Source organism: Canis aureus, chromosome 35, assembly GCF_053574225.1.
Source record: "Canis aureus isolate CA01 chromosome 35, VMU_Caureus_v.1.0, whole genome shotgun sequence".
NCBI classification, from domain to species: domain Eukaryota; kingdom Metazoa; phylum Chordata; class Mammalia; order Carnivora; family Canidae; genus Canis; species Canis aureus.
Genome location: NC_135645.1, coordinates 26,388,520 through 26,411,800, shown reverse-complemented (window position 1 = coordinate 26,411,800; position 23,281 = coordinate 26,388,520). Strand labels below are relative to the sequence as shown.

Sequence of the window (23,281 nt, the reverse complement as noted above, 5' to 3'; positions counted from 1 at the left end):
CTATTGGGTTTTGAACATGCAGAGTGCCTGCAGTACCTAGAGATGAAGTCCAGCAGGCAGCGGGAATACTATCTGGAACTTGAGAGAAAGATGTGAGATAAGGACTTAGATTCGGGATTTACTTTCATAGAGACAACAGTCAGGAACAAAAGCCTTGCTCCATTTGATGAGAGAATCAAAAGGAAGCAAAACCTTGAGTGGGAGTTATCCAGACTGAAGGAATAGAAGGAAGACAAAATAGGAAGAAAAATGAAAGAAAAGTCTCTAAGAGGAGAAAACCCAAACTAGTACAGAGAATTGCAAACAAATTTATTGTTTGTTTAGGTTTTTTTTTTTTTTTTAGATTTTATTTATTTACTCATGAGAGACACAGAGGGAGAGAGGCAGAGACACAGGCAGAGGGAGAAGCAGGCTCCATACAGAGAGCCGGATGCGGGACCCAATCTTGGGACCCCAGGATCACACCCCGGGCCCAAGGCAGATGCTCAACTGCTGAGCCACCCAGGCGTCCCTGTTTGTTTAGTTTTATCAAACACTGGGCTGTAGCCAGGCACCAGCCCAGGCAGTTGACATGAATGCTCCTATTCATCTCATGCAGTGACCTTAGAAGGCTGTATCAATCATCTCATTTTGCAGATGAGGAAGAGGAGGCTGGGATCTCGACCACTACGCTTGGTTCTGAATTTGGAGAGGATGCTAAATAGTGTCAAATACTTCAGAGAGTCTGACAGAGGGAGAATGACCGAGAAAAGGCAAACGGGATAGACAAGTAGTCAGAAGGCTCTTCAGGAGAACCGGGTAGCCCAGGATTTGGAAACTGCCAGTAAAGCAGAGTGCAAAATATCTATTTTGTTTTGTTTTGTTTTGTTTTATTCTTAGGAGAAAGGGAGAGAGTGTGCTGTGGGGGAAGGAAGGAGGGAGACAGAGAATCTTAAGGAGGCTCCAGGCCCAGTGCAGAGCCTGATGCAAGGCTCAGTCTCACGACCCTGAGATCATGACCTGAGCTAAAATCAAGAGTCTGACACTGAGCCACCCAGGCGCCCTCAGAACACAGGATATCTTTGCAAAAACTTAAGGGTGTTAGGAAAGATAGCAGTGATACAGGAATACTACAGTTCCCTTTATTAAGAGGGGGGAGGGACATTTCTGATTTTTATATTATTTTACATAATTCTGCATAGCAGATTCCCCAACCCCTAGGGATCACATGTAGATGCAAGAGGCACAGAATTTCAGGGGTGACTTACATGCATTCTAGTGTTCTCCGTTCTGCCCAGCCTGCCCTGGAACCAGCTTTTATGACTTGTCATTGTCAAAGTGTAAGAGTTGAGCAGTCAGCTTCAGGAATCTGACTGAAAATCATGTTCATGCACTTTTGGATACTGAACATCTTTCTGTCTCAAGGGCTGGAAATGTGCTTGTCATCCCCTGTTCAGCTCTACCCTGCCCCACTGCCGTACTGAGGTCGGGGAACGACTGCTCTGATGTGAAGTCACAGCCACAATAATTTACTCATTCAGATGGTATTTTTTCCATGAAGACAGTCAAGCCTTACATGCTTGTAGAGTGAAGCTTTTAATAGGGAAAAGAGGTGAGCCAATTATTAATATCGATGACAATTTATGTCTTTCAAATGATCTTTTGAAGTGTGCATAGAATTTGTGAACATTAGCTTAGGAATCACCCTTTCTGGAATGAATTGTGTGATCATTACAATGATCGTGAAGCACTTCTCACAATCTTCTGTCTGGGTAGAGCATGACAGGTCGAAGAACAAAATCAGCTGAAATGAGGGAGCTCGGCTCTGAACCAGCCGAGAAGGCAAGTGGGATCGACTCTTGGTCTCATGAAGTAACACGTCATCCAAGTGCTTAGCTGGGCATCTTCCGCTTTGTAAGAACTCAGTCACTGCTAAGTGGGTCTGAAATGGTTCCCATAAGTCAGTATGTGACAGTGGCACGTAGCACGCTACACGGAGTGGATAATCACACCTGAGCGACGACTTACCGAAGCTGGCAACACCTCCCTCCATGAAATCTCTTGCCAACTAAAGTACCACAGTAACTGAAATTTCACGGTGGTTGTTTTGATTTTGGTGTTTAGGTTAAGCCCTGATTTCTCGATAGCTCTGCCCCCGTCCCAAGGAGTAATGTATTAAGATACCAGCAGTAAAATGTGAATTAGTTCGAAGGTTCTTTTTTCTATGATGCAAAGGTTTGTCACGCAAAGTGAAGTGGTTTGGGCAAGGGATGGTGAGGTTTTCCTGCAAGTGAGGAGACAGGTTTGTAAAGTGAGGCTGTTTATGCTTCATAATTTCATAATTTCTCCTTATTATTCAGCTTTTGGCCAGCTGGTACAGGCTTCATATCTAAAGACTCAGTTCCCAAGGGAAGAGTCCAATTACAATTTGCCCCTGAGGTTGTCAAAATAAATGTCGTAACCTGAGTGCATGTCTCTAACTACCTACTAAACCATGAGTCTTTCCCTTTCCACTTATCACCCTTCTTTATTTACCTTTTTGAACTTTCTCCTTTAGTGACATTTCACAAATGTGCAGAAAGACTTACCCAGGGAAACTCTTGCAGGAATAGCTCCCTGGTCAGTCCAAAATGAAATCCATGAAAGCATTACCATCAGCATAGCTGGGAAATAGGTTTGTAGCATGAAGAAGAAAATATGCCTCCTTAGCACAAAGTTGATGAAAAGCCTGTTGTACCAACCTATGAGAAAAAGCCAGAGTTTTCCTTAGAATAGGCTTCCTCATGAAAGCATCACACTTAATGAAATGACCTGCTTCTTTAAACTCTAAGCTCTAAGGGAACATGGAACTGAACACGCTCACCCTTGTTTACCCAGGAGGAGGGCAGGGCCTGGGCCTGGCGCTCCATCAATGTTTGTTGAACTAACAGACCTGTGGTCTGTTTCCTTATGTGATTCAAAGATTTCCCTTAAATTTCATAGCTGCTGTTTAGGAATGAATGGTAATTATATTTTGTGGAATGGCCTTTAAAGACCTTTCTCCAAAATATATTGGGTTTGCATTGTTTCTGCAAGTGGGCAAATCTTCAATACATGACTAATGACCAGGTGCAATAGCCAATAAATCATTTATTAGCTATAACAAATGAAAGGGAACGTTTTATCTGAAGGAAAAGATTCACAGTAGCTACTGAGTCATTGGATTCCAAGTTGGAATCCAGACAGCGAGGGATTCATCAAGGGAGTGGGTGAAAGAAATATTTGTAAAGTGTTTGTATTATTCAAAGTCTGGTGGGTACCATTAATTTATCTATAATAATTCTGAAAAAAAAAGAGTAACCAAATGATGATGTTTCTTTGCTTCTGGCTGGAATTATATAAGCGCACACTGGTAATATTGATCAATTCACGCTGATCAGAAGCAACAATTGCAGTCACATACACACAATTTTGTTCAGGTTTCCCTTTTCACATTGGCTGCAAGAAAGTTGAAAGCCAAAAGAGAAGGGACTATAGGTTAAAAATTTCAAAACAAAACTATAAGCATTGCAAAAGTGTTTAGAGTGTTTACTACTGGTGTCAGTAGTAATTTCTTAGGAAACTCAAGATGGCACATTTATTAGATGGATCAGGTCAATATTCAGGCATTCGGCCTAAAACATAAACCTAGCAGACCCACCCTGAAATGGCAGGTCTGCTCTTAGTACTCTATCCTCATTTACACGCTCATGACCTTCTCGTCCCCATCTGTTCTGAGGTTCTCTTTCACCATCATATGTGTTTCAGGAATATCAAACAATTTCATTCCCCAGGGAAATAAAAGACACATTGCATAGTGCATACTAAAGTCAGAATATACATTATTTTTTGGGCTACTCATTGTCTTGTATTATCCATGTTGCAGTCCTACTTCATTATTGCAGGCAGCTGAAAATTTGGATTATAGCTGCAGAGTGGAATAACAGCTTCTCTGACGGTATAACTTTATAGATTTACTGTGAGATTAAAAGAGATAAAGAAAATCTGCGGAAGAACTTCATAAAGAAAGGCAGTTAGTTATATGGTTTTAACTCTGAACTAAATTTTGGTCAGAAGGTCCTTTCTTGACTCCTAATTTTCTGAATAACAACTTTGTCTTTGGCAAGTGAGAGAGGCATGCTGCTCTGCTGTGTGGCTCTTCAGGGCATGAGAGGATAGGGAGAGTATCGTGGTTGAGGCTGTAGGCCAGGAAGAGATCTCTCCACCACCAGGAAAGGTGGTGCTGCCTTGGAAAGATGTGGAACCCTTGGATAGCATGATAAAGCATCTGGCTCCACTTTTGATATTTGACTTCTAACAGCACCCAAGCCACATTCTTCCTTCCCCTTCTGTCCCACATCTGGGCAAGGTAATAAGAAAGCCTGGTGCTCCCTCTTTGGGGACCCACGGGAAATTCAAACCATGCAGGGGAGTCCTCCCTCTAGTCCCCACCTAACCACCACAAACCCCCAAGCCAGTCACCCCTCCCTGTTTTCTCAAGCCATTTTCAGACCTACTTAGGAGCCAACCCTGCTCCTCTAGAAAACTTCATTATGTGTGTAATAAATCTCTTTATAAAACCCTTTTGCTACCTTGTGGCATCATCAATTTTGACATTTGAACCACATTCTGGATGGAAGGGCCCATCAGCTTCTACCAGTTTGTTACATGGTAGAAAGATGGGGAGTTTATGAAAGAGAAAAGAGAGCTGGAGAGTTGGCAGTCAGGAAAATGCAAGAGGGGAAGTGATTCAAGAGTCAGTCCCAAGACAAGGTTCCAGGAGGTTTTGTACCTGGAGACTGTTACCTTCAATGGCCTGTGATACTAAAGGCCTCATTCAGTGTTTAAAGGATCAAGACAATGTTGTTGGGATGCCTGGGTGGCTCAGCGGTTGAACACCTGCCTTCGGCCCAGGGTGTGATCCTGGAGTCCCAGGATCAAGTCCCACATTGAGATCCCTGCGTGGAGCCTGCTTTCTCCCTCTGCCTATGTCTCTGCCTCTCTCTCTCTCTGTGTGTCTCTCATGAATAAATAAAATCATTTAAAAAAAAAGATGATGTTGTTGATGAAAATAGTGATGCTAGCTACAAGCTAATATTTCCTGAACACTTAACACATGGCAGACAATATTCAAAGTTATTTATGGTAGACAGTATTCTAAATTATTTAAATATATTAAATCATGTATCCTCACAACCCTAGGAGGTGGGAAGTGTTATAAACCAAGTTAAAGATGAAGACATTGAAGCTTGAGGAGATTAAGCAACTTGCCCACATTTCTGGTAAATGGTAGGGCCAAGATTTGAACTCATGCAATCTGTCTCCAAAACTTGTACTTTAACCACTACATTATGCTCCAATAAAGAGTAATTATCAATGCATTCTTTAGGGACAGAAGTCATTTTTTTCCCTTTGTAAATTTACAGTGCATGATTGTGAGGGACACTGAAAGGCATGAGAGGGCAGAGGCCCTCACTAGCTTGTTAATATTGCCAGGGAGAGGTAAAGATGATGCCAAGGGGAAAAAGTCAGGACCTGATGGTTCAGCTATCGAGGGGGACACTAAAGTTATATAATTATAACTATACTTCTGGATCCTCTAACCAGAGCCAGTAGTTTTTTTTTTTTTTTTTTTTTTTTTCCTTCGGTAGAGCTGATTTGGCTATACAGAGGTTATGGTGATTGTTATAATCATTGGAATGAAGACAAAAAATAAGCAGATTATTTCTGATGAAGCTAATGTGTTTAAACAGGATACTAATCTGAGAAAAACACTTGGGTTTAGGTCTTGGGAGATCATATTTAATAACTCATGGATAAGGTGAGCCAGGATTATATTTTTGAGCTAAAATAAATTTCTAACTGATGAGCTTTCTGAAACCTAAGAATTGTTGAATAAACCCAGATATGATTAATAACTTGATATTTGGGGGTGCCTGGGCAATGCAGTCGGTTAAATGTCTGTCTCTTGGTTTTGGCTCAGGTTGTGATCTCAGGCCCGCGTTGAGGTCTGTGCTCAGTGTGGAATCTGCTTAAGAATCTCTTCCTCTCCCTCTGCCCTCTCCCCTACTATCTCTCAAATAAATAAAGAAAATCTTTTTAGAAAGGTGATATTTGGCTACAATTTCCAAAATTCTTTACTCTAATATTTTTATAGTCTTATTTTTTTTATAGTCTTAAAGCCCGTTTTAATTTTTCTTATTAAAAATATATGCATTAAAACAGTTAAAAAATACAGAAGTGTTGAAAATATCCCCAATCTATACTCAATTCTTAGAAGTATCAATTGTTAATCTTCTTAGACATTAAAAAACCATATATATAAGTCCTTCTTAAAATAACAAATATGAGATCATATATATTCTCCTGTAACATGATTTTAAAAATTTTAAATTTACTATAGATAATTCTCTATCATTCTATGCAAACCATGTATATGTAAACCTAATTCTTTTCTTTTTTCATTTTTCTGAGAAATCAAAATGTTTTTTTTCTTAAAAATGTAACCATACTGGAATGTTAGGAATTTTTAGTGGGTTTTAAAACACTTAAAAGCATCTTTTGGAGCAGAAAGTTCTTCAATGCAAGTATTTTGTGTGGTTTTAGACAGACTTTAAAACATTACCAGAAGAAGAAAAAATCAACTAGTGTTGGACCTGACTGGTACGGCTTAATAAGTCTGACAATGACAAATAACAAGGCAGTGAAGCCAATGGAATGGCATGTTGGAGAAGTAAGAATTTGGAAATGAAATTTAACCTTTTCCTTTTAAGAGTATAGCTGAGTGTATACTAAAGGATACTTGTGCTTCAAAATCTGAAGAAACGTCACTGCCATTATTATACATGCAGTATGTATTCTGTGCAGGAAACAACATCCTTAGATTTCTATGCTTCATATATATGACACTGTAATAGCTTCAGACATTGCAAAGACTTATTCATAATCTATCATGTGCCAAATTTATTCCATCATAACAGTAAAATGAAAATAGCTGTAAATTATACTTCGACATGTACTATTGCTCATTGCATCCACTCTTGTTTAAATAATAATTAAATTTAGGATTCAGAGCATTACAAATCCTGACAGAAACATACTCACACAGTTAACTCTTGAACAATGTAGGGGTCAGGACTGCTGGCCCTGGTGCACTTGAATATCTGCCCAGAAATTTCTAGTCCCTCCAAGCCTAACTACTAGCAGCCTACTGCTGTTTGGAAGTCTCACTAAATCCAACAGTTGATTTAGACATGTTTTGTATGTTATATGTATTATATACTGTATTCTTACAATAAAGTAAACTAGGAAAAAGAAAATGTTAAAAAAATCCAGAAGAGAGAGAAAATACATGTGCAGTGCCATACTGTATTTATTGAAAAAATTTGCATATAAGTGCAGTTCAAAGTCATGTTGTTCAAGGGTAAACTCTGTTTACTTATATAGAGAAAGATTAGAGAGAAAGGAAAAAGGAGAACAAAATACATAAAAATAATAAGTTTATATCTATGAGGTGGGATGACAAAGGCTTTTTCTTTAAACTTCTCTGAATTTTTTTTCAAATTATGTGCCTTTTATTCACTCATTCAGCAATTACCTATTGAGCATCTATACTATGTGCCAGAGGTATATCAATGATTAAAACCAATAATATGTGTTACTTATATAATCAGAAAAGGCCATAAGCGTTACTACAGTTAGTAGCATTATCTGCTGAATCCCAAGCAAAATAGACAAATAAGTTAAAGAGAGTATTTGTTCTGGATCTAAACAGCTAAATAACTGTTGGTTCTAGAAAGTCCTTTAGCTTCGCTGTGATGTAAATTTTGTCTTCTCTCTTAGTGATTCAGGGTGTTTATTTACAACCTGATAACTCCAGAGTGAAAGGGCAGAGTAGAGCACGTCCAGGGAGAAAAGTCAGTAGGTAAAAGCATTTGAGGCAGGGTGGCTCTGAAACCCAGGGGCAGCACACACTGTCCAGGCTCCTTACGGCTTCGAAAACCTAAAATGGCATTTTTATATGGATTCTTCCAGAAATGACGCAGAGTGCTAATAACCAGGGAAGAGGAAGCTACGTGGAGCTTTAATCAACAGGGATCAAGTATAATTTAAAAAGCGCTGTGGATACTATTCTATGTTGCCAAACAAGAAAACGTCTGTCAGAGTAAAGAGTCTGCAGTACAGGCCGGATATTGAGTGGATTTTCTGCTTTTCTGACTGATTCACCCAGCAATGCCTACTGAGTATACGTGCTGCCCAAGCAAGCACAGCGGTGTTTCCTGGGCATCTGTCATGTGCGGAGCCTGTTTCAGGGGCCGGGGAAGAAATGGTGAACGAGGCAGACAGATTTCTTGGACTCTTTCTAGTCAGACCCTCAGACAATAAAGCAGTCAACTAGAGACTATTTCAGGTAGTGTTAAGTGCTGTGAAGACAAACAGGCAGGGATTGGTGAGGAAGGAGGCCTGGTTTAGACATGAGCGTTAAGAAAGCACTCTTTGAGATCATATTTGAACAATGCCCTGAACAGAAGGAGGGAGCTGGTCATGAGAAAACTTGGGGAAAATCATTCCAGGTGGACGGAGGAACAGGCCAAAGCAGAAGCCCTGTGGGTAGAAGGAGATTGGTGTGTTTGAGGACAGGCAAGAAGGGAGAGATCAGAGAGGTAGGTCATGTGGGCCTTGTAGGCCATTTGAGAAGCTTGAGTTTTGTTGTTAGTGTGGTGGAAACACCATGGAGGGTTTTAAGCAGGAAAGAATTGTGGTCTTTGTCTTTTCAAAGAAGGCTCTGTCTGCTGTGTTAAGCGTAGACTGCAGGGGCCAGGTGTGGGAGAAGGGTGTTCACCTGCAAGTGACTGCATGAGGGGGCGAAGTCCCATGCTGGGCAGGTGGAGGAGGTGGCCTGTAAAGGAGGGAAGTGGGTATTGGCCAAACAGGACCCTTGTTGGGATTCCGGTCTCTTCACCTGCTGTGGTGCTCTGCAAACAGTAGGTGCTCAGTAAGTGCTGATGAATTGTCCACATAGGATAACGCACCTGTGCTGCTGTAGAAAGCAAATCCACTGGATGCAGTGAACTCCTCAATGAAGGGAAATACGCTCACCAGTATTTAGGGACTTGTTTCCATGTTTCCAGTACAGCATTAGATCCTCTTCACTGTAGGCGTCTGAAGCAAGACAGCAAGGTTCTTGGCATGAGAACAAGCTCTTGTGAGCTCCAGGAGCTCTACGACCACGATTTATGGAGCTCTGCGTCCCCGGTGCCTGGTCCGATGACACGAATATATCGGATACTGCAAAACATTTGCCACGAGGCTGTTGATCCCCATACCTACCAAAAGAAAAAATAATCTCCAAAAATCAGACTCTAATTTCTGGCATAGTATGGTGGCCTTTCGTGTGCCCATATGATGAACTCTCCACAGAGCTGCTCCCTGCCCCGCGAGCACCGAGGATCATCAAACCACTGCCTGTTCCAAGTCACAGGCCTGACCCCAGGTCTTCGGGCCCCCTCAGTCTTGTAGGTCTCTGGGAGGAAATGCTGAAATGAGCCGAGCTCATAAGGAATTATCTTCTGAAATCGAAGAATGCTATAGAAATTTTCTAATGGATTTGATGAGCAACAGCCACTGAAATTCCCAGCATATAGGCCGCATTATAAAAACCTGCCATCAGCTTTTAAGGGGTCATATCAAAAACAATCGAGGGGCCCAAGCGACTGACAAGGGCTGGCTCAGGAGCCCTCTGGCAGGGCTTTGATTAGAGGGTCTAGGTCTAGAGCTGCCTTTTTCTGGGGAACCCGAGCACATTTCATGGAAGATGGTGACTTATATGGGAACATGAATTCTAGAGCTTTCCAAATTTGGGGAGTGTGTCAGTCCACGTTCATAAATCAGCAAGAATATACCCCTTTGGGGAGTTTGTTTCTTTATAAGCAGTGCAGAAAGTGCAGAATGTGTACTCATGAAAACATTCTTTCCTTGGGTGTTCTCTTTTGAGAGACAATCTGCCATCATCCTTGGTTTAAAAAAATTACAATTTTGAATTAATATGTTTAACTTATATCAAGATTTTTAAATGCTCATTAAGAACGTGCTTGTTTTCATGCAGGTATGTGACGGCATGTTCAGATCAAGAGTGCTCACTCCATCAGGAAGTAAGACTTACAGCTTTCCAGTTCAAGGGAACAAGTGTCAAGAGTGTCCTCGTTCTGAGTGTCAAGAGGAAACCTGCTGAAATCCATAAAGCACGTGGCTGAAGCAGTTATCCTGTAACAGGAGAGAGAAAACAAAAACTGCAGATCGTTTCACCATATGGCCAAGTAAACATGCAATATTGAAGCTCCTTGACTGGGGCGCCCGTTTTGTGTGCCTTTCAAGAAGAAGGCAAAGCAGGCATTCCCATCCTCTGTGGACATAACGATTAAGGAAGCAAACCCAGGAAGGTGGGTGGTTTTCTGAAGACACAGGGTGAATGCGTGCATTCCAGCTCTAAAGATCGTTTCTGATCTCATGGTTTCCTAGTTGGTGCCCTCTATATTTTTTGGCTCTGATATCTTCAGAAAAACATACTTCAAAGGGAGAGGACTTTGAAATAGATTTAAATATTTTCTGCTTTTTGGAAGATCCAAAGTTAGGTGTCTAGTCATAAAGGGCTGGGATGGTGGTAATAAAAACCGACGGGTAAAGGTTCCTCTCACAAAGCAAGTTTACCTGGGAAAATTCGCTTTCCAGGAGTGAGGAGAAGGCCTGGAGCATTTTCAGTTATAGATTTATGTGCACAATGCATAATTCAGGTGCCATTAAGGCTTGCATACTGATGAGGATTGTTTTTTCAAATTTTATATCCTCCTAGATTTTTCTGGCTTTAGGCAGAGGCTGCTATACTATGATCCTGCCTCAAAGCAGAAACTCTGGTACCCACACCACAGATCAGAGGGTTATAAAAGGCCCCTGAGCAAGTTTGCACAAAACAAAGGCAACAGCTGCTCCTACCCGTGGTGCCCCCAAGTTAATCAGAGAACTAGAACCATTTTATCTTCCACGGGTTGAATTCTACTGTCAATAGTCATGCAGCAAAACGCCAAGCCAGGGAGGTATGTGGATGATTTTGTGTCACAAAACATAGTCATTTTGGCATATCCCCGGCACAGGTGATCTTTGAACAATGCATGGGTTGGAGGTCCAATCTCTGTGAGTTGAAAATCCCGTGTAAATTTTGACTCCCCGAAAACTTAACTATTAAGAGCCTACTGTTGACCAGAAGCCTACCGACACTATAAAGTCAATTACCACATATTTTAGATGTATTTTATACTGTGTTCTTACAACAAAGCTAGAAAAAAGAAAATGTTATTAAGAAAGTCATAAGAGAAAATGTATTCACAGTACTGTACTATATTTTTAAAAGATTCTCATAAAATAGATGTGCACAGAAGGGACCTCTGAAGTCTTTGAATCTACCTCCTTCATAGGTATAAATTAGCAATCAAAGTGGTTACCTAAGAGGTGGTAAAGAAAAAACTATTTATGGCACTTGTTAAAGAATAGTAAGGAAGATTTTATTGAGGGGGACTACTATAATTTGGTTTATTAACAAGGGAGAGAGGGGAGGGCTCAACTCCAAATACAACAAGGAAATGTGGGAATTTATAGCCAAGGAGCAGGCTACATTACTCAGAGGAGACATCACAGGGCAGGGGGAGCGGAGGGGGAATCTGGCTAAAAGGACCTAACAGGATTCTTGCTGAAGGTGGGACAACTGTGGTCAGACATCACCTGGGGTGGTGGAGGATGAGGAATACGATCAGTTTGGAGGGTGATCAGATATTGAAGACGGAGGATTCTGGCTAAAGGCACTTAGCAGAGATAAAAACAGAAGCTCAAAAGTCAGGGTCTAGGTGAGAAGAAAGTTCAGAGGAGCCTAGCAGAGTTTGGTCAAAGAGAACATCTTTGTTTGTAGACGGAGTCAGAACCAATCCTAGAACTGGATAACCTGGCTCCGGGCTTAGACTGACTCTGGTGTCAGCTAGAAGAGCTGTGTGGACAACAATTTTGAGTCTTTCTGTGTTTGGGGATTTCCCAACCACACCCTCAGTTTCCATGATTTGCTAGGACTCATCAAAGTAGTTACGCTGATAGTTATGGCTTACTGCCACGAAAGGACACAGATGAAAATCAGCGATGGAAAAGGCACAGAGGGTAGAGGCCAGTAGGAGCCAGGAGCAAGTTTCCAGCTGTTGTGTCTAATGGACAGTGACAAATGGCCACATGCATGGAGTACTGCCAACGAGGGAAGGTACGTGAGCCTTGAGGTCCAAATGATTAACTAAGAGGTGGTCACATAGGTCTAGCCGACCTTGGTCTCCAGCCCCTCCAGAGGTCAAGCTGATACCAGGTAACTCAAAGCCTGCTCCATAAATCTCATTGTTAGCATGGACTATCTGGTGTGGCCCAAGCCTCAAGGTCAACAAAGATCCTCTTATCAGGCAGGATATTTCGAGGGATTAGAGATTATCTCCAAGGAGCCAGAAATGCTTCCTTGGAATGTGCAGGGTAAGGACAATCTACTGAATTAATTCTTTCATCAAAAGAATTAATTTTTAAAAGTTAAAAGGTTTAAGAAGTTGATTCCTTGGCCAGATGCTGCTTCTGATTCCTCATGAGGCCCGACTCCAGTACTTACCAGAATCCCATGTTGCTCCTGACTTAAAAGTTCTATCGAAAGTTGTACTTTCATTATATTTTTAAGAAACATTGACAGCAAATATGACCCTATCACCTTTGTGCTAAAGTGAGCAAGGTGTTTTTTAATGAACAAAAAGAATCTGTGTTAATTTACTATTGCCACTGTAACAAATTATCACAAACTTGGTGTCTTAAAACAACACAAATTTATTCTCTCACAGTTCTGGAGCCCAGAAGCCTGAAATTAGTATCACTGCACTGAAATCAAGGTGGCAGAAAGGCCCTGTTCCCTCCAGAAGCTCTAGGGGAAAAGTCAATCCTTGCCTCTTACAGCTTCCGGCAGTTGTTAGCATTCCTGTGCTGGTGGCTCTATCATTCCAATCTCTGTCTTAATGGTCACATTGCCTTTCTCTAACCAGGATTCTTATGATTGATTGCATTTAGGTCCCAACCAACTGATCCAGAATAATTTGCTTATCCCAGGATCCTTAACTTAATCACATCTGCAAAGATCTTTTTTTTTTTTTTTCTTTTTAAGGCCAAATGAAGTGACTTTCACATGATCCAAGGACTAGGACAATGGATATCATTTGGGGACCCTTTTTTTTTTTTTTTTTCAGTCTTACTACAGAGTCTTTCTGGGATTTCTAAGACATTAAAAAAAATGAACTAAACCTGATTTACTAAGCATCTTTAGAATTACCAATGATAAGCCATGCAGTATGTACAGGATGCATTAGGCTAAAAGAACATATGGTATGTGAAAGATGGAGGGCTGTTATAGCATAGTGTCAGAAAAAAATATTTTGAATTAAAGAAGTGAAAAGGGAGTAAACAAATTAGTGGTAATTTGAATGATGACTATACTTTCTTGTGAAAAATGAAGGAGATAATTAAGAACACTATTTAGTTAATCCAAGATTCCGAGATTGCTTGTCAATGTGCAGTTAGTAAAAAAGAAAAGCAATTTTATGCACCTATAAAATTGTGGGCCAGACTTTTAGGGATTTCCATAATTCAACTCTGCTCTGGCCAACCTTATTTTCTATCAATCCCCAATGATGTGTTGAGTAGATAGATAGAGAACTATTTTTTAAAATCTGGAAGTTAGAACAAGGAAAAAAATCACATTTTCTGTGTTTGTCCCAATCTTCAGCATCACTAAACAGACAGTAAGTAATATTGTGAGCTTAGCCAGTAGTGAGATCCACTAGCTTTGGTGTAGACCTCCCTGGTTATAGGGAAGCCAATGATGGTCCACAGCCCTTCTGACCTGAGAGTGAAGAGGACTGTTTCCATTAGGGTATACATGCAGCATGATGTTCTCCACAGTTTTTTATCATGAATGAAGGATCTTTTGGAATGGACAAAAAAGATGTCAGGCACCCAAATCTTTTTGATCAATCTACGATCAAAGGTCATGCTTTTGTTTGTTGTGCTAGGAAAGGAGAGCCTCTCATCTTTCCAGTAATGTCTGAGATAAAAAAAAAATCATTGTAAAGTCCTAGGCAGAGAGAAAAAGAGACAAGTCAAAGCCAGTAGGAATATGGTTCAGGATGACCAATTAATACCATTCGTCCTAAACTGATGGGCATGGGTGTTAATGACCTATAATGTGAATGGCTTATATTGTATTTTCAGGTAGATTTAGGATGAAGCCAGTGAGCTTGACTTGCAGAACCTCTCCTTCACCTGGAGTCTGGTGGATGTTGAGTTTCTACGAACCATAGAGAATTCAAGTTGGGAAAGGGAAGCCAGATTAAAACTGGGAAACATTTCTACCTAAGCACTGATAAGTCACCTAAAGAGATCTCAGAAGAAAAGGACTTGGAACTACATGGCCCAGTATTTTATTTTCACTTAGTTTTTTCATTTCATTGTAAATAAATGTTCACTTTTATAATGGATTCTGCATCCATAAATTTGTATTATTTTTGTTTAAAAAAGCCCCTTCTCCAAGTTGAATAAATTATGGTCCCACAAAAACAGATACAGTATTTCTTAGAGCTGTTAGTAGAAAGCATGCTGTCAGAGATCCTGAGAAGATGATTTTCCTCAGCTTGAGAGACAAAAAGAATACCAAGAAGTTCTCAAATTCTACTGTGCAAAAGACTCAGCCATGAATTTGTTAAAATGGCACATTCCCCAGAAGCTAATACCCTGAGCTTCTGATCCAGTATGGCTCAGGGAACTGAATTATTTATTAGTGTGTAACCCAATTATAAAGAGATAAGGATGGTAAGGACTCTATTAACATTATTTTAGCAGAAAAAAAATTAGGTCAGTCAATACTTTGAGCTTTGTCTGGCTCTCAGATACTACATTTAATATTTTGTTTGAACAAAAACTCCCCTAGCTATGTCCAAGTCAGTGGGTGTGGATGATGATGATGTGTTTCACCTTTTACAACTGTTTACTCCTTCCTATCATTTATTTCCCAACAATACTCAGATTATTCTTGAAGTAGCACATGTGACAGAACTTGACATTTATTATACAAGCAAAAAACAAATCTCAATGAACTACAAGTAAGTCAGCAGTTAATGATGAGCTAGTTTGGTTTTTTTTTTTAAGGTTCAGAATAGAGGTACTTTGTATTATTGCTCTTGGTTAGTCTGGGAGCATCAGCCATGAGTGGTTTTGAATTAGGGTGAGGGCAAATAAACAGAATGATTCATTCATTCCCATAACACTTCAGGGAGTTGTGTGGGTTACTGCAGGGATTGCTTTAGTCAGCATGTATTTAGAATCAGGTGCTCAGTCTGATCTGAAGGTCACCACCGAGCTTATGAAGACAAGTGCAGACATTAGTTTACAATAGTCTATCATTTATACATTCCAGTGATACTGCAAAATCACGACTAGTGGGCACTATCATGAGAGAGCAGGATGCACAGCAGGTTGAGATGAAGAGTGGGGTAAAACTTCAAGGAATTGAAAGTGAATTCGGGGTGGGAAGATGATAAATGAGAAGCAAAAGAAGCCAACACTGAGGGTCACTGATAATTAGAACACATTTTCACCTTGGGCATGGAGAACCCAGTGCAGTTTTAGCTGATACTCACCCTTATTCAGGTAAGAAGGGTGAATTCTGGTTTTAGGGGCAGAGGGGTGGAGACCATGAGAACTTTAGATGCAGACAGGGTCATTCAGGGATAACTTAGAGGTTACACCAGGATAAAGGAAATGAATACTTGTTCCTGGAGTACAACAGGCTCAAGAAAATGTCGGTAGAAGCTGGTTTTGGTCAAGGAAGAGCCAAAATGTTCTAAACAAGGCATTTTTGAGTAGTGAGTACTCTTGGTGCTATTCCCTTTGGGAGTAGGGCGGTTCAAATGAAGGAAGTTTCATATTTAAACTTGAAATAAATATTGAATTTGATAATGATAAGGACTAGAAAAACAGTAGCTGAAAATGGAAACAAGATATAACAAGTCATAGAAAATTTTGTTTAGAATTTGCTGGAATTTTTACAAGTCTTATAATTTTTCATTCAGTCAGCATTTAGATGGCAATGACTAGTTGGAGGAATCCCTATAAGTAAAAATATTAATTAAGTATATATATATATATATATATATATATATAAATACATATAAAGATAATTTGATCTTACAATTCAATTGATTTATATTTTCTAGGCCCAGTTTCCTTAAGAGATTCCCTACCTTGTTTTTTCTTTCTTTTTTACATTTCTTTCTTTTACATTTTAATTGTAGTATTTGCATATTATAAAAGTAATATATAAAATCTAAATTTCAAGCAGACAGGAGTGAAAGGAGAGCAAAGCAACTTCAACTCTATGAAGCAAAGTAGGAAAAATACATAGTAGTAACATACATAATTAAAATGGTTTATGAAAACACCAGTGATTTTGATACTATTCTCTATACTTTCAGGAAAAGACCAATATCTGATAGAGAAACTTACCATGTTAACCTCTGAAATGCTGTTAATACTTTCAACCTGGACATCTATACCCATTGGCACTGGAGATCCTTCAGAAAGAAAAACAAATGATATACTCTGAAATCATTACAATTATTTTGGTAACACTGAAAGCAGGAAAGATCAATGTCACAAGTGAATTACTTAAAAAATTTTTTAACAACAAATTTCTCCATTTTTCTATTGATATATTATTATACAATCAATTACAATAAAAAGGCACATGTATAAATAAATGTTTCAATAATTATCACACATTTGCTTAAGACCAGCTCAATATTTTCCTTCGTATAGTTAGAGTATGGAAGTAGTGTGTTCAATTTTTTGTTTTTTGTTTTAGCGAGTGGTGATTTAAAAAGGAAAAATGTTTCGAAAACATGTCTAAGGGTATGTAGAATGACGTATTCTCTATGGTAAGGATCATATTTTATAGTCAGGGAGTAGAATAGCTCATGGAGTTCATGACTCTGAAAGACGTGGGAGCCTCTTCTCTCTTGCCAAAGTCACTTGGGCAGCGCGTGGCAGGTGATAGAGTGCCACACAGGGACCCCGCACGTTCACAAATGTCTCTGTGCAGGACACCAGTCAGCAAAACCTGCAGTTGGGATGAAGCAAACATCCTTAGAAATGTGCGTGATGAGAACGTATTGAAAGTTAGAATCGGAGAAAACTCAGACAAGTGCTAAGACTTGTTTGCTGCTGGGTCTCAATGAACCGGGATGTCGGCATGTGGATGACAAGACCGTAAGAGGATCTAGACCAGAACGAGGCCCAGATATACCCTTGTTACACCTCATGAAAGGTTTCACCACTTCCGGGGTGAGGGTGAACTGATGTTAACAACTCCCCTATTTAGTATCATGCATGGAATTTGACATGTGCATATGTTACAATAGTTTATACATTTATACACGTAGTCTTCATGTCTTATTGTCCTACTGACCAATTCTTAATTCAATTTTATTGTCTGTAGAATTCTGAGTTAAAAAAAAAAAATGCTTTCAACAGTTTTTGAAACAGAAATCTTGCCCAGGTGGCCCCCAGGTGGCTGTTTTAGTTAAGATTCTGAGACTGAGGGGCACCTGGTTGGCTCAGTGGTTGAGAATCTGCCTTCGACTCAGGTCGTGATCCTGGGGTCCTGGGATCAAGTCCCACATCGGGCTCTCTGCATGGAGCCTGCTTCTCCCTCTGCCTGTGTCTCTGCCTCTCTCTGTGTCTCTCAGGAATAAAATAAAATCTTTAAAAAAGAAAAAGATTCTGAGATTGAGAAGGGTCGGGCTAGAAAACGTCCTTCCCAAGGCTAAATAATGTCTGGATGTGCTACATGTGATATACACGTGCATATCACTCAACAAAGCTCCTACGTACTGTGTTTTAAATGCACAACACGTTATAAAACATTTTGAAGAAAAGTGTCTACCCTCGGATGCCACCTGACCTCATTTTTGGCTCCTCTGAACTCCATGCCCATGTGTACCTCACTCTGAGGTCTAGGAATCTATATACTCTCCAGGACGGTGTGGAGGGGGAGGGACATGTAAAGGTAAGATGCAGAATCACAGAATTTTGGAGCTGGATGTAAGCTCCACGTATCATTCTTTTTACAGATCAGGAGCTGAGTCTCAGAGGGCAGGTAGTACTAAAACAGATGGATTAAAAATCATGGAAATTCTAGCTACCAAACCAGAATTAAAGCCAAACTTCCATCCCTTAATTCCTCTAAGTCTCAGTTTGTTCCTCTGTAAAATAGGGGAAATAAATCCACGGTACTGACCTAAGAGCGCTGCCCTGAGGCTAGACGAAAGAACGTGTGTCACATCCTTAACCTAACACCATTCAAACGTCTTACCAACCAACCAGTTCAGCATCTCCCAGATCAGTAATGCATATAACAACACGCATAATAAGAACTCCTCAAATACTTTCATTAATTCCATATATGAAGCATTTGGAATATAGTAAAAGTAAATAAATGTTAACCGGTATGGTTATGTGTTGATTTCCCAGGATCAATATGTAGGTAGTAGCACACACATTTATAGTCTTTTTTTTATATGTATATAAAAAGATAAGATAGATCATCACTTGTATTTTTTTAAAAGATTTCATTCATTCATGAGACACAGAGAGAGAGAGAGAGACATAAAGAGAGAGAGAGGCAGAGACACAGGCAGAGGGAGAAGCAGGCTCCATGCAGGAGGCCCGACATGGGACTCGATCCCAGGTCTCTAGGATCAGGCCCCGGACTGAAGGTGGTGCTAAACCGCTGAGCCACTGGAGCTGCCCCATTAATTGTATTTTTATATATGCAGGAAAAAGGAGAGTTAAACAACAGTCATATATCTTATGTGTACAGAGCATTTAAAATACATTATACAATATATCATCTCATGTCATCATGACAGCCACTAGTCAGGTAGGGAGCTAGAACCGATGTTGGCTCCATGTGACATATGACATGAGTCGCTCAGAGATGTTAGAGAGCTTGCCTGGAGCCGAGGCCTGGTTATTGCAGGAACGTAGCCAGGTCCCTTTGGCTCCCAGTCTCCTCCTCTGGTCTGACAAGCACAGATTATACAGGCAGCCTTCACTGCCTTAGCTTTTGTCTTGACTCTCTGGCCAGTGTCTAGATGCTGAACTAATCCCATTTTAGAGAAACAAAGAAATCATCATCTCTGAGACTGAAACAAAAGAGCCTTCGGTAATGCGAGATGTAAAGGGCAGGAAAAACGCAAAGAAAATGAGCTGCAATTTACAGCCCAAGTTGAACACAAAGCTCCCCTAAATTTATATCCTCCTGTTTCCACATAATGAGACAATTAATCTTCTAATGCTTTATAAAAGTAAAAAAACACTGCAGCAGCAGCTGGTTTTAATGTTAAAGCTAATTAGGAAAACACATTAAGGCGAGGGAAGTGCTGAAGTCACATTTAGCTCAAGAGGAAAGCAGTAAGTGCTCGTGCGCAGGAGGAGGCTACAGCCACAGGAGCTCGGTGGAAGCCCGCTTCCCCAGGAAGGTGGCCCCCAGGAAACAGAAATGGGTCACGTCTGACCAAGGCAGGAGCAGGGGAAGGGCCGTCTTTGGATTTTTCTGCCTGAACACATGAGACATTTGGATGCCAATTAGCCCCAGTCCTCGACTGTCAGAAAAATTCCTTTATCTGGGGATGATTTGTCACCTGCCACTAAGTAGCACGTTTCAATCGCATTTTTAATGACCCCACAATGGAGCCTGGGGGGGGGGGGGGGAAGAATTGCTTTATTTTATTTTATTTTATTTTATTTTATATTTTATTTATTTTATTTTATTTTATTTATTTTATTTTATTTATTTTATTATTTATTTATTTATTTATTTAATTTTATTTATTATTTTTTTTTTAATAAAAGCCTTTCCCGGGGAGCCTGGGTGGCTCAGCGGTTTAGGGCCTGGTCCTGGAGTCCTGGGATCGAATCCCACGTCGGGGCTCCCTGCATAGAGCCTGCTTCTCCCTCTGCCTGTGTCTCTGCCTCTCTCTCTCTCTCTCTCTCTCTCTCTCTCTCTCTGTCTCTCATGAATAAATAATCTTGAAAAAAAAAAGTGTTCCCACTCAAAAGCAAATCTTAACGTGTATCTCTAACAGATCAAAAGAGGTGGAAATTTAAGGTCCACTTTATGACTTTCCGGGGAGGGGGGACTGGGGTGATACCAGGGAGGGAGAATGAAGCTTTAAAGTGATTTGAGGTTAGAACAGAGGGGTCTGGGTCCCCTGCAGCAGCTGCCCCTCAGGTTGTAAGGTGCATTGCAATCACCTGGGCACCTTATTACAATGCAGATTTGGATTCGCAAAGCCCGGGGCGTGGGGCCTGAGCTTCTGCATTTTTAACTCCCTCCCAGCTGGTCCTTGAGGCCCTGGAGGGACCTTCCCAGAGCGCTGGCGTTAAGGCCCAGGTTCAAGGACATTTTTCTCCGCATCTTTCTGGTCCAAGGTAGATCCGTAGGAGCCCTTTCCTCCGAGATAGGGGTTCATTTACTTGGGGAACCTAAACTGCCAGGAATCGGGGCCGCTTCTGGTGCTGGTGCCGAGGGCCTGCACCCCCGGGAGCCCCGGGTCGAGCCTTTCCTGGGCGACTGGCGCCCCCTAGCGCCCCGAAGGCCCCGGCCGGCCGCTCCCTCGCTCCTACTTGCTCCAACGCAAGGCGGGGGGGGCCGCGCGCGCCTTCCCGGAGTCGCGGAGACCCGGGTGCCGAGGACCGCGTGACGTCGGGGCACCTGGGGCGGGGGGCGGGGCACCTGGGGCGGCGGGGGCTGAGCCCTGGAGGCGGCCCCCGAGGGAGGCCACCGACACGTCTTCAAACCGGATTCATGTCCAGGCTCCCAAAATCTTAAGTTCAGGAAGGGTGAGAAACGCCCCGAGATCTACCCTGCTGCGGATTATCCGGTTCAGCAAGGATCATAAGTGACTCCCAGACCAGCCCTCTGAGCTTCACCCAGGGGTTGGCTAGAAATGCTAATTGTTGGCTCGGCCAGATCTAGGGAGCTGAAACCTGGGGGTGGGACTCAGGTATCTGCCAAGAACCCCCAGGTTGGGGCACCTGCGTGGCTCAGGCCCTTAAGGGTCTGCCTTTGGCTGGGGTCCTGGTTTCAGGCCTCAACATCGGGGTCCCTGCTCAGTGGGGAGTCGGCTTCTCCCTCTCCTGAGGGTACGGTCAATCCATCCATCCATCCATCCATCCATCCTCCAGGTACTTTGATGCTTATGTTGCAGTCCCGAATCTAATCAAATCAAAGCCAGACCCTTAGAATTGCAACCCAATGGATTCCATGAAATTAAAAAACAACAAACATTCCTCACCGGTAACAACCATCTGACCGGCTAATCGATGAGTTCCCGAGGTGCCCACATGCCCCGAGCTTCCCTGGGTCAGGACCACAGTACTGCGAGCGGCCCGTCCCCACCCCACGCGGGGAACGTGAGGAATGAGCTGCCTGTGGAAAAGCTGCACCTGCTCCGGCCTTCCCAGCCTCATGTTCCCTTCTGTTGTGGCCACACTGGGAGGGTCCTGCAAAGTCGTCAACTCAGGAACCGTGGGAGTGGAGACTTAGATCAATGAAGAAGCTCCGGGAAGGACTTAGGGGCAGGGGAGGGAGACTTCCCATTAACCGCTTGATACCACCAAGTCCTGTGTTGTTTCTGGAAAACTTGGTACCCTTGGCGATGCAACTGGGTGCACGTTAAACAATCTGAGGGCAGGAAAGACTTTGTTCCCAGTATGTCCTTATAGGGCCCCTTTCCGTCCTCCTTACCTGCCCTTGCATCTTGGTTCCACCAGGTGTTGCATTTTTCATGGCTCTGAGCAAATCTCGTAACCTCTCTCTACTCACTAGGCCCTGCGAGGCTGACATAAGCTAGTGCATTAACAGGCTCAGCCCAGGGCCTGGCCCTCCAACCTTCCGAGCAACTTAAGTTGCTGGAAGTGATAAAAAGAAAAACCTGAACACAGTTTGTTTCCTAGGGAGCCATGCATTTGGTGTCCTGGTCCTTCCACCGAAGCCAGGCATTCCAGCTTATAAAGTTATTCAATGAGATTTAATGAATATCATCACAGAATCCAATTTACAGATTTTAGTTGAGAGAATAAATTCAGGGGCATCCAGGTGGCTCAGTTGGTTAAGCAACTGCCATGGGCTCAGGTCACAATCTCAGGGTCCTGGGATGAGCTGCACCTGGGGCTCCTGCTCAGCACGGAGCCTGCTTCTCACCTGCCCTCTCACTCCTCTGTGCTTGCTCTCCCTCTCAAATAAATAAATAAAATCTTAAAAAAAAAATAAGTTGCTGTATCGGCATTATGTACCCATTCACAATTTATTGAGCACACACTATTTACAATTAGTAAATAGTATGGATATTTACTCAAAGAAATTTATCTTTTTTTGATCAATTTAAAATTTATCAGTTGTTCTCATTCAAGGGAATATCATTGTAAAAAAATTTGTTTTAATTGATGGTCTTGTGTTTTGGTGTTTATTGCTTCAGATTTTCAACTTTATTTTGACAGTGACCTTAGAGTTTTATAAAGATAATACCTCCAAATCCAGGTCTCATTGCAAAATCATGGTCCTCTATATGGAGAAGTCGTTCATATTGCAGGAGTCATGCTTTGGTACTTTTTTCCTCATTCTGGCTTCTTGTTTGCTATCTCTTCAAAGGGGGAAAAATACTTTTGAGATTTACATGGTTCTGGGTATTTTGATTGTGTTCAAGTTGGTATCCTCTGAAATATATATAAAAGCTCATTTTCTTAGCTTATCCTAAAAAATCTTCCAACATTTACTATTATATAAGGGTGGGCAGGTAAGGTAACCCCAAATTTGGAGCAACTTAGATGATGAACCAAGTCTGGATGTAATGCTCTGGGCAGGAGACGTTTCTCAGAATATGGTTTTTAGACCAGGAGAACCTTGTCACTACCACCTTAGATCCATGGACCACATCCCAGATCACCTAAAGCAGAATCCGATGAAACAGGGTGTAGGAATCTGCATGTTATTTAAGTGATTTTTAGGGTCAGCGAAGTCAATCTACTTCTGCACTAAGACAGTGAAACAAAAATAAAAACACGCTGCAAAATTGCAAACTGATGAAAATAGTGTTTTACAAAGACAAAATGAGCA

The 23,281-nt window shown here is 41.5% G+C and overlaps 1 protein-coding gene across 1 annotated transcript; it reads right to left on the bottom strand.

The window, feature by feature from the left end:
* Nucleotides 1–620: 620 nt before the first annotated feature.
* On the bottom strand, nt 621–22,766 carry GABRR3 (gamma-aminobutyric acid type A receptor subunit rho3). The gene is given in 10 exon segments (XM_077884145.1): nt 621–724; nt 2,568–2,720; nt 9,030–9,079; nt 9,081–9,159; nt 10,160–10,288; nt 13,972–14,014; nt 14,017–14,166; nt 14,168–14,182; nt 16,609–16,676; nt 22,694–22,766. Coding segments are annotated over 10 exon segments (810 nt in total). The 5' UTR covers nt 22,713–22,766.
* Nucleotides 22,767–23,281: the final 515 nt, after the last annotated feature.